This window comes from Monopterus albus, unplaced genomic scaffold (genome assembly GCF_001952655.1).
Source record: "Monopterus albus unplaced genomic scaffold, M_albus_1.0 scaffold44.1, whole genome shotgun sequence".
NCBI lineage: Eukaryota > Metazoa > Chordata > Actinopteri > Synbranchiformes > Synbranchidae > Monopterus > Monopterus albus.
In genome coordinates this window covers 6,255-18,256 of record NW_018127924.1, presented here as the reverse complement: position 1 = coordinate 18,256, position 12,002 = coordinate 6,255, and the positions used below count along the sequence as shown (strand labels likewise).

General features: G+C 38.2%; 2 protein-coding genes across 2 annotated transcripts; both read left to right on the top strand.

Moving 5' to 3' along the window:
- Positions 1–398: 398 nt before the first annotated feature.
- On the top strand, positions 399–1,468 carry LOC109960163 (cystatin-B-like). The gene is made up of 3 exons (XM_020600063.1): positions 399–470; positions 581–682; positions 1,209–1,468. Exons 1-3 carry the CDS (start codon positions 399–401, stop codon positions 1,335–1,337), a joined length of 303 nt encoding a protein of 100 aa, XP_020455719.1. The 3' UTR covers positions 1,338–1,468.
- A 3,565-nt stretch (positions 1,469–5,033) lies between these two features.
- Positions 5,034–5,739, top strand: LOC109960090 (cystatin-B-like). Its single transcript, XM_020599955.1, has 3 exons — positions 5,034–5,131; positions 5,210–5,311; positions 5,488–5,739. Exons 1-3 carry the CDS (start codon positions 5,063–5,065, stop codon positions 5,611–5,613), a joined length of 297 nt encoding a protein of 98 aa, XP_020455611.1. The 5' UTR covers positions 5,034–5,062; the 3' UTR covers positions 5,614–5,739.
- The last annotated feature ends 6,263 nt before the right edge of the window (positions 5,740–12,002 follow it).

Genomic DNA, 12,002 nt, shown 5'->3' with positions numbered 1-12,002 from the left:
GACACCCTCCAAGGCTCCGCCCTTGCAACTACTCACTAGTTGCCAGGCTTGTCTCTTCCCAGTGTCAACTGACCCATGGAGCCACGCCTTGGATTAACCAATGTTTGCAGAAAAGAGGGTGAACACCCCTTCGTGATACTTCAAACAAGTTACACTAGAAATATTAAATGTGTTTTTATTGTTATTTACAATTCAGAGGCTGTATTTGTTTAAGCTGGTTTGGGTCATTGTATAATAAACAACCTCCCCATCATCCCACCCACTTACACACACACACATATTAATGGTACACTCCAAAAGACAAACTTATATCATTCACTGACTCATCTTGAACATCTCATTGTAACACACTTGATTTATTTTGATTAAACTCATTTCCACTGTTGGATCTTGTCAAAATGTTCCCGAGGGCAGGAGGCCTTTCTGCGCCAAAGCCTGCTGACAAAAAAATTCAGGAGATATGTGACAGTGTAAGTAGAAAATAATAATAATAATAGGTCACTGCATGTTGACTGACTTCCCTCAGTTACCAATGGCCAGTATTTCTTTTTGATATTGTTGTCACTGTGTTGTTCCTCAGGTAAAACACCAGGCAGAGAAAAAATCTGGGAAAAACTATGCTCATTTTAAAGCTGACAGCTACGCGACCCAGACTGTGGCCGGGACCAACTACATCATTAAGGTAACTTTTATTTTAAGTTTAACAACTTTAAATGGCTTATGGTCATCACTCTCAAGCTAAGTACCCATTTTAAATCTAGTGCAAATTTTAAACAAATGTCCAGAAAATCTGCAAATAAAAATGCAGAATAATGCAGATTTGGTGAATATTAGGAGTTGAGTCTATTGAGATAACTAGCTGGATGCGATAAACCATAGCAAAACCAGACGTCAGCAAGATGATGTAATTAAAACAGCTCCAGCCAAACAGCAAGCAAATGTAAACAAGTGTAGAAACGTTGATGGAAATGTGACATTTATGTTTGTTCATTGTGACTCTAAATTGCCTGTTGGTGTGAATGTGAATGTGAGTGTGAGTGGTTGTTTGCCTTTTTGTGTCAGCCCATATTTGTTCAGGATATCCCACACCTCTCGCCCACTGTCAGCTAAAAATGACTATAAGCAGTATAGATGATGGATGGATGTTTAATGTATTCAATTGAAAAATGTTTATTATAACTCAGTCTTATTTTACTTTCTTGCTGCAGGTCCAAGTGAACGGAAATGAATATGTTCACCTTCATGTTTTCGAAGGACTCCAATGTAATGGAGGGCACCTTGAGCTTAAATCTATGCAGGGATCCAAGACCAAGCAAGACCCTATTGTGCTCTTCTAATAGGACTACAAAAGTATACAAAGTGTTTCATCAGTGCCGACAGGCTGGAGTCTCATTATAATCAGTTAAAATCAAATTGTCCTGGCTCAATATATAAAGCCATATTATATACAGTTCCCATTGCTACCATGTAATAACACACTCTATATGCACTGTGGATCATCATAATTGGAGCATGTCAAAGTGGAACTATTGTGTACAATAAAAATGAATACACCAAATTTTTTGATTTTGTTTGATTAATACCACCATTACTACTACTACCACTGCTGTTACCACTACAGCCATAAAAGTGATTAAAAAAAATTACAGATGCAATGTGTTGGCTATATATATCTGCTCATGAAATATCTTTAAGTGTATGTGCAGTGCTGCTTTTAAGGATTTCACACCTGAAAGACACCCAGTGACTAGTCTGACTAGTTTGTTTGCATTAATTGTGTTGCTCACGAGTATCTCTGTGGTGGTAGTAAGGGAGGGGCAGGGCATTCCGATTTATCTGTACTTTGGAATATAAAGCAACAATCTTTTCTAGGTGTGGGGCTTCATCACTGGTCTTTAAAAAGCTTTTGTAGCATAGTAATTACTGGTTCTTAGAAATTAAGGTAGAGTAATATGATTTTAGAGTTTCTCCAGAGGTTTTGGCAAAAATTACAGATTCAGGTTTTCTTGGGGAAGTTTCTACAAAGTTTTGCACACCTGGTGGTGGACAGTTCATTCCATTCTTCCTGGCAGATCCCCCCACGTTGGAAGGGAAGCATTTGTGAAATGTTGTTTTCAGGTCTCTCCACAGATGTTCTATAGGGTTTAAGTCTGGGCTTTGGTTGGGCCAATCAAAGACAGCTACAGACTTATTTCTGAAGCCACTCCAGTGTTGTCTTGGCTCTATGCTTCAGGTCATTGTCATGCTGAAAGGTGAACCATCACCCCAGTCTCAGACTGTTTCACTCTGGAGCAGATTTTCTTTAAGGATCTCTCTGTTCAGCTGCATTTAACCTACACTCAATTCTGACCAGTCTTCCTTTCTCTGCTGCTGAGAAGCCCCCCCGGATAGCATGGTGCTGCTGAAGCTTCACTGTAGGGACGGTGTTAGCCAGGTGATGAGCAGTGACTGGTGTTCACCAGTTACTGTGTCAGGAGTTCTGCTCAGAGTTTTCAGTTCATTCCTTTTTAGAATTTTCTATATTATTTGATTGTTTGAATTTAGATGTGTTTGATTTATAGATTTATAGATGAGTTTTAATAGGCATCTTGAATTTGCTTTCAGGTGATGTTACACAGACTAAACTGCTGACCAAGTTGATTAACTTTCCATAAAGCCAGATCAAATCCTGTAAACCATTTAGTTAAAATGATGAAACTGTATCATTAATCACAGACTTGAACATTGCAGCTGTGCTGGGCCACATTAGGTTGCATGTTTGTTAATCCACTGATATGTTAGTCACATAGTCAGTTAGTTTCATGTGGTGACTGCTGTTCCTCTTTGTTAAGCACACGCTGCATATTTTGTTCCTACTAATAAATTAAATAACTTTGCAGACATTTGACCTTTGTCTCTGTAGTCTAGTGTATCTTTGATGTTTATTTGAAGTATTTCTGTGCTGCTTATAATTGTGTCTAATTTTTATTAAACTCCTATTCCATGGTGTGTTATTTTGACAAGTCACATATACCGTAGGAGGAAACAATAATGTCCTTCTTATATCTTGGATTTAAAGCTACAGTATGTAATTGAAGGTAGCACTCCAGATAAACCCACTCTGTGCCGCCCAGCACCCCTCTCCCTGCTCCACTATGCTCCACTACAATCTGCTACTCTCTGGCCAGCTCTTCAGACATTTGTAGTTATGAAATAAGAATACAAGAAATAAGAATGCAACAAAATTTACTGATCAAGGAGAAACTTGAACCTCACTCACCAAAACTTCTCTTACACATGCATGAATTTTAAAGGTACAGTTGACTAAAGTGGCCTCCTTGAATTTTTTTCTTTGTATAAAATGGTTTAAAATGACAGTACTCCACCCGATCTAGTTGTAAGGAAGTTTCAGTCACTGGTTTCAGTTGGCACCTGGAAGAAGTTCCAGTAGATTTGCTGACAAAAAGCCAAGAGTCACATTTTTTAAGTGACAACATTTACCTGAAGGTTCTCCCTGTGGTTTGGCTGAAGGTTTTTACTGTAACAATATCTACTGTTTTCTCAGAATTGTATTGTTAAAATGATTGAACAGTGTTAGTCATTTGGCTCCTCCATGCTGGCAGTTTTACCTGATTGGACCAATTATCCAATTATGTTCAAGCCGGCTACGTGTCTGAAGTGAAGTAATGAAATTGCCAGTAAAGGTATGTTCAATATGAGAACAGTGCTACGCAAAATGTATTTGTGCTCAGTGTTTAAATCAGTCATGGTTGAGCAGGACTTGATGTGCACTGGTGCAAAGTATGAAGCTTTTTTGTTTTAATTAATGGATATCTTTCATGTAGTACACTCATTCAAATGGAGCAAAGCAGCACAGTGGATTGTTTCTTATTGCAAAAACCTGCTATGAATTTACTTATTTAATCTTGTGTTTTATGTTTTTTTCAGCAAGTACCAGGCCCAGATGTTTCTTTTCTTTTCACTGATGATAAAATCCAGCTCATGTCTTCAGACCTTAGTGTCCACATATCTTCTGATTTGTCACCGTGATTGCATGTACAAAAGATATAGTGTACTTCTTTACTTGTAGTCCATACTTACAAGTAAACTTTAAAAACATTTGCTTGTACAGATTCCTTCTCTGTAATCGTGCTGTGTATTATATGTAGATATATCTTAGACTGAGCACACAGTTACACGTACACAGTAGTAATCTACTGTAGCAGTGGGGTGTGTAGTGTTACACAGTATACTGTATAACATCCAAATGAAACGAACTGAACATGACAGTCTAATCTAAAAAAAATCACCCTAGGTCTACTAGAGTTCATCAAAAATCAAAAGCTTCAGATGTTGTAACTATCCTGACTAAGACACTCTCACTAATTGTTGAGAAAGTTTAACAAGTCATGTGAATGAGGAGGAGATGATGATTTCTTACTAATGTTGCACATTACTACAATAACAAAGGGTGTGGAAAGGCTCTCTAATACCACAAAAAGTGGGAAGTGAACACAGTCTTACAAAATATATGCATATAGTAAATGAGGAGGTGCACTGACCTGCACGTATCCACTGACCTCCTTCATTTCTGTAATTCTGAGATCAACCATGTTCCCAGAACCAAAATGCTGGTAAAAACATTTACTTACTGAAGAAGACACATAACCAGATTTTTACTGGGAAAGTGAAGAAGCCTTGAATTTATTGTTACACATTTAATATAAAAACAATATGAATCATTAAATCTTTGCATGATTTAAGTAGTACTGTAGTATCAATGTTTCTGGGAGCACGTTAAACAAACTTGTAGTTATTTGATCGATTAATCATTAAACTTTCTATTTATTTAGGCCAGTAATTACACAATTTGTTAGCTGGAATTTGTTGAGTAACTGATTAAGGATAAGTAACACTAATCACAGCCACACCAGGGCTGCGGTTACATATTTACTGTAGCTCCATCCTACCTCCCAGTCTTAGTCCAGGGAAGGTTAGACTATATAAATGACCTGGATAACCCAGTGAAACACTTAAAAGCAGACCACTGCCTTCTCTGTTAACTTCAACGAACCTTGTGACAATGTCAAACCTGCTCGGAGCATACTCGGAGACAATTCCCATTGATGAAATCCGGAAGATTTGTGATCAGGTGAGTTTCAGTCTAGAGCCTCCTCTGGTCTGTGCTTCAGTCTAGATTTACATCACATTTTATTTCATTTGCTCACAGGTGAAATGCCAAGTCCAGGAAAAGACAAAGAAGGTATATCAGGAGTTCAGAGCAGTCGCATACAGGTATCAGATTGTGGCAGGAAGAAACTACCTCATTAAGGTAATTAATACTGTGGTATTATTTATTTATCTCAAATAAAATAAAAGAAGCCTCAGGGTGTATATGAACTAAATTAATTGTGATACTGAGGTGAGTAATTAGACAGAAGGATCCTCAATATTCAACAACACAGTAATAATATATTTGTTGACACTTTCCTTCTCTTTTGCCTGCAGGTTTGCGTAGGTAACAACTACCTTCATCTGTGGGTCTATGAACACCTTCCTTGTGATGGAGGAGATATTGAGCTGCAAGGTGTAGAGGAGTGCCACAGCAAAGAAGATCCCATTGAACCTTTCTGAGCTATTTCAACTGCTCAGTGAATGCTCTTCTCCTTATTCCTTAAAGAATCAAACACCATAATATTCCGGTGAAATGATTTTATGGGCAGCAGTTCATCTCTAATGTGATCAAAGAATGATTAAGTGCATAATTCAATTGTATAAAACAGGTCATTGCACTGTTTTATGAAGGAATAATAAAGAACACATCAAAAATGAGATTTATTGTGATTCAAATGTTCATTTGCTTCTGAAAAGTCTCATTTCTAAAATGGTGCAAGTCTCCGACTTGTACAAATGGTTATAACAAGAGAGGGAAACCCATTTTGAGAAAGACAAACTGAACACAGGCTATACTAAAATATGTCTGTCTATATATATCAAAGTGTGACAGCTGTTTAAATGGCAATAAAGGAAGTTTTCATGGGACTTCAGACAATCAAATCTACTTTTCTGTGGAAGATGTCAACATAAGCCACACTCTGTAAATGTCCATGTTAGGAACAGAGTCTTGCTTGGTCTCAGAATAAATTCAATAATTTGTAATCAAATCTCATCAAGTTGTTAATACACAGCTGTGTTATGTTTTATCAGAGCTCACACATGCGCCGGTGACTCTTGCTTACTTCAGAAGCTGGTGCATCGATTACTGCAGACGGACTTTCTGTACAGTTAGGTTTTATTTTAACTCCGCATTCATTATTATGTTTTAGGCTAGCAGGAGAAATGTTACATTTCTGATGTCTAATGTATATGCTCTTTGTTTGTTTGTACAGTGTGCCATCACAGTTATTTCTGTATTTTCTGTATTCCTTATTTCAACGGAAGAGCATTTTTTTTGTTGTACTTCAAGGCAAGGGCGCAGTTGTAAACGTCCCGCACCGAATGAGAGAGAGACAGGGTTGACTGTTGTTTGATTCATTGTTTAGTTCCTTTTATATTTTGTTTGGAGAAAACCACAATTATTTATATTCAGAATAAAACACCCAAAAGACATTGTTGTGTCCTGCGCTGGTTTAATTTCACCAGGCCACATATGTTTTATCAGATCTCACGCATGCGCCTGTGACTCTTGCTTACTTCAGAAGCTTTACAAACCTATGGTTGTTTGGAGCTTTGGGGGCAACATTTTAACAAATATACAAGTCTGGTGTTTTGTAGAGAAGAAACATGTCACCCAGTGCTGTGGTGTGATTCACTGATGTGTTTTTAATCATTTTTGAACAACAGAGGACTGTCATACAGACAAATAAGATATTCCAGATTGGAGACTGACAGACATTTACTGTGAAAAATACTGCTATATAGAAAATGACTGGCCTTATGCTTTCAATACTAACATACTATCATCCTCTCAGTACCAATTTAACATCCTTATGTTTAGTATTAACATGCGAACATTTGTTAATTGACACTAAACACAAAGTGCAGGTGAAGCTGATTAAAATGTCAACAGTGCTCAAAGAAATTAAGGGAACACTTAAGTCATAAATTGGATTTTGATGAACAAATTATTCAATTTGAAAACCTTTACTAATATACGTTGTATAATTTGTTCAGAACAAAATGACAACAATGGTCACGGGAAGACCAAAATCATCAACTCATGGAGGCTGTATTCAGTATCACACTGAAAATCAAAGTGGCAATTTTAATCGCAGACTAATCCAAGTTGTGTGAATTTCATCAAGGCAATTCATAAGGTGACCCAGAAGTGTTTGTGGACCCATGTGCCTGTACACACTCCTGACAACGTCTGAGCTGCTCCTGATGAGTCAGCAGATAGTGTTCTTGGGGATGTCCTCCCAGATCTGGATCAGGGCATCAGTGAGCTCCTGGACAGTCTGTGGTGGTGCTTGGTGGCATCGGATGCACCGATACATAATGTGCCATAGGTGCTCAACTGGATTTAGATCAGGGGAATATAAGGGCCAGTCGATGGCATCGGTGCCTTCATCATCCAGGTGCTCCCTACACACTCTGGCCACATGAGGCCGGGCATTGTCTTGGACCAGGAGGAGCCCAGGGCCCACTGCACCAGTGTAAGGTCTGACAGCCACTCTGAGCATTTGATGCTGGTATCTCTCAGCAGTTAGGGTACCGCTGGTTATGACATGGATGTCTGTGCAGCCGTCCAAGGATATGCCTCCCCAGACCATCACTGACCCACCACCAATCACTCATGCTCAATGATGTTACATGTAGCGTAACATTCACCTTGTCATCTCCAGACTCTTTCATGCCTGTCACATGTGCTCAGTGTGAACCTGCTCTCATCTTTGAAGAGAACAGGTCGATAACGGCGGACCTGCCAATTCTGATGTTTTCTAGCAAATGCCAGTCTAGCTGCGTGGTGCTGGGCTCTAGGCATAGGTCAAACTAAAGGACATGGGGCCCTCATGATGTCTGTTTCTGACAGTTGACTCAAAAACATACAGACCAGTAGCTGCTGGAAGTCATTCTGTAGGCCTGTCTCAGTGCTGATACTGGTCCTAGGGCTATGTTGTTGCCCTGCTAGGGCCCTACCCACCTATCCTGGTATAAAGGAGGGTCTCCTGGTATCTCCCACCATGCTCTTGAGACTGTGCTGATAGACACAGCAAACCTACTTGCGACTGCATGTATGGAAAGCAACAATCTTTTCTGGGTGTGGGGTTTCATCACTGGTCTTTAAAAAGCTTCTGTATATTCATTAACGGTTCTTAGAAATTAAGGTAGAGTACTGTGATTTTAAAAGTGAAGAAGCCTTGAATTTATTGTTATACATTTAACATTAAAACTATTTTTAATCATTAAATCTTTGCATGATTTAAATGGTACTGTAGTATCAATGTTTCTGGGTGCACATTAAACAAACTTGAAGCAATTGCCTTCATTTAGAGTTATGGTCTTGGCGACCTGGTGAATATAAGTCCGATAAGATATTCACTATTCATACTCAATATACTTTTTCACCTCTGTTTTTGGTTTCTGCCAACTCCTGAGGAAAACAACAGGCTTTTTAGCTGCTAAATGATCCACTCTGTTCACTATCTAGTTGTTAACTTTGTGGAGCAGGTAGTGTACAGTGACACTGGCAGAGCTTTTCAGCTGAAAACAGGTGGGCTGCTGATGAGAGCAAGTACAGTACGCAGGAAACACAGCAGGAATACCCTAAAATACTCAGTAGAGCTGAGGGGAGCTGCACCATAGCTCTGTGGGTTTATGATTAAAATCAACACTTTCTTGTAGTTTTTGATTGATTAATTATTAAACTTTCTATTTTAATTTGGCAAGTGCACACCTGCTTAAGGAAATATCAGATGTCTGAATTACACAATTTGTTAGCTGGAATTTGTTGAGTAACTGATTAAGGATAAGTAACACTAATCACAGCCACACCAGGGCTGCGGTTACATATTTACTGTAGCTCCATCCTACCTCCCAGTCTTAGTCCAGGGAAGGTTAGACTATATAAATGACCTGGATAACCCAGTGAAACACTTAAAAGCAGAGCGTTGCCTTCTCTGTTAACTTCAACGAACCTTGTGACAATGGAGCCCACGGTAGGAGGATACTCGGAGACAATTCCCATTGAGGAAATCCAGAAGATTTGTGATCAGGTGAGTTTCAGTCTACAGCCTCCTCTGGTCTGTGCTTCAGTCTAGATTTACATCACATTTTATTTCATTCACTCACAGGTGAAACCCAAAGTTGAGGAAAAGACAAAGAAGGTATATAAGGAGTTCAGAGCAGTCGCATACAAGTATCAGATGGAGCATGGAGATAAGTACCTCATCAAGGTAATTAATACTGTGGTATTATTTATTTATCTCAAATAAAATAAAAGAAGCCTCAGGGTGTATATGAACTAAATTAATTGTGATATTGAGGTGAGTAATTGGACAGAAAATCCTCAATATTCAACAACACAGTAATAATATATTTGTTGACACTTTCCTTCTCTTTTGCCTGCAGGTTTGCGTAGGTAACAACTACCTTCATCTGTGTGTCTTTAAACTCTTTTCAGAGTATGAATATGTACTGAAAGGTGTAGAGGAGGGCCACAGCAAAGATCATCCCCTTAAACCTAGCTTGTGTCTTTCAACTGCTCAGTGAATGCTCTTCTCCTTATTTTAGTTCCAGCGTGTGACCCGTGGGATTTGCGGAGTGTGTCGTGCATCGATTACTGCAGACGGACTTTCTGTACAGTTAGGTTTTATTTTAACTCCGCATTCATTATTATGTTTTAGGCTAGCAGGAGAAATGTTACATTTCTGATGTCTAATGTATATGCTCTTTGTTTGTTTGTACAGTGTGCCATCACAGTTATTTCTGTATTTTCTGTATTCCTTATTTCAACGGAAGAGCATTTTTTTTGTTGTACTTCAAGGCAAGGGCGCAGTTGTAAACGTCCCGCACCGAATGAGAGAGAGACAGGGTTGACTGTTGTTTGATTCATTGTTTTGTTCCTTTTATATTTTGTTTGGAGAAAACCACAATTATTTATATTCAGAATAAAACACCCAAAAGACATTGTTGTGTCCTGCGCTGGTTTAATTTCACCAGGCCACATATGTTTTATCAGATCTCACGCATGCGCCTGTGACTCTTGCTTACTTCAGAAGCTTTACAAACCTATGGTTGTTTGGAGCTTTGGGGGCAACATTTTAACAAATATACAAGTCTGGTGTTTTGTAGAGAAGAAACATGTCACCCAGTGCTGTGGTGTGATTCACTGATGTGTTTTTAATCATTTTTGAACAACAGAGGACTGTCATACAGACAAATAAGATATTCCAGATTGGAGACTGACAGACATTTACTGTGAAAAATACTGCTATATAGAAAATGACTGGCCTTATGCTTTAAATACTAACATACTATCATCCTCTCAGTACCAATTTAACATCCTTATGTTTAGTATTAACATGCGAACATTTGTTAATTGACACTAAACACAAAGTGCAGGTGAAGCTAATTAAAATGTCAACAGTGCTCAAAGAAATTAAGGGAACACTTAAGTCATAAATTGGATTTTGATGAACAAATTATTCAATTTGAAAACCTTTACTAATGTACGTTGTATAATTTGTTCAGAACAAAATGACAACAATGGTCACGGGAAGACCAACTACTACTTGTGACTGCACATATGGTACCGCAGCCATCTTGGGATAACTGGACTACCTGATTGATTGAATAGGTTGTTTGATGCTTTCTGTGCTGATGTTGGTGTGAATGATGCTGATAATACATTTTGCACTATCAGTAGCATTATCACCACCACTGTTAATACCACCATTACTACTACTACTACCACTGCTATTACTACTACGGTCTTAAAACTGATAAAAAAATTTTAAAAAATTGCAGATGCAGTGTGTTGGTTATATATCTGCTCATGAAATATCTTTATTTATATAAGTGTATGTGCAGTACTGCTTTTTAGGACTGCACACCTGAAAGACACCCAGTGACTAGTCTGACTAGTTTGTCTGCATTAACTGTGTTGCTCAAGAGTATCTCTGTGGTGGTAGTAAGGGAGGGGCAGGGCATTCTGATTTATTTGTACTCTGGAATATAAAGCAACAATCTTTTCTAGGTGTGGGGCTTCATCACTGGTCTTGAAAAAGCTTTTGTAGCATAGTAATTAATGGTTCTTAGAAATTAAGGTAGAGTACTTTGATTTTATAGTTTCTTCAGAGGCTTTAATCAAAAATCAAAAGCTTCAGATGTTGTAACTATCCTGACTAAGACACTCTCACTAATTGTTGAGAAAGTTTAACAAGTCATGTGAATGAGGAGGAGATGATGATTTCTTACTAATGTTGCACATTACTACAATAACAAAGGGTGTGGAAAGGCTCTCTAATACCACAAAAAGTGGGAAGTGAACACAGTCTTACAAAATATATGCATATAGTAAATGAGGAGGTGCACTGACCTGCACGTATCCACTGACCTCCTTCATTTCTGTAATTCTGAGATCAACCATGTTCCCAGAACCAAAATGCTGGTAAAAACATTTACTTACTGAAGAAGACACATAACCAGATTTTTACTGGGAAAGTGAAGAAGCCTTGAATTTATTGTTACACATTTAATATAAAAACAATATGAATCATTAAATCTTTGCATGATTTAAGTAGTACTGTAGTATCAATGTTTCTGGGAGCACGTTAAACAAACTTGTAGTTATTTGATCGATTAATCATTAAACTTTCTATTTATTTAGGCCAGTAATTACACAATTTGTTAGCTGGAATTTGTTGAGTAACTGATTAAGGATAAGTAACACTAATCACAGCCACACCAGGGCTGCGGTTGCATATGTTTACTTTAGCTCCATCCTACCTCCCAGTCTTAGTCCAGGGAAGGTTAGACTATATAAATGACCTGGATAACCCACTGAAACACTTAAAAGCAGA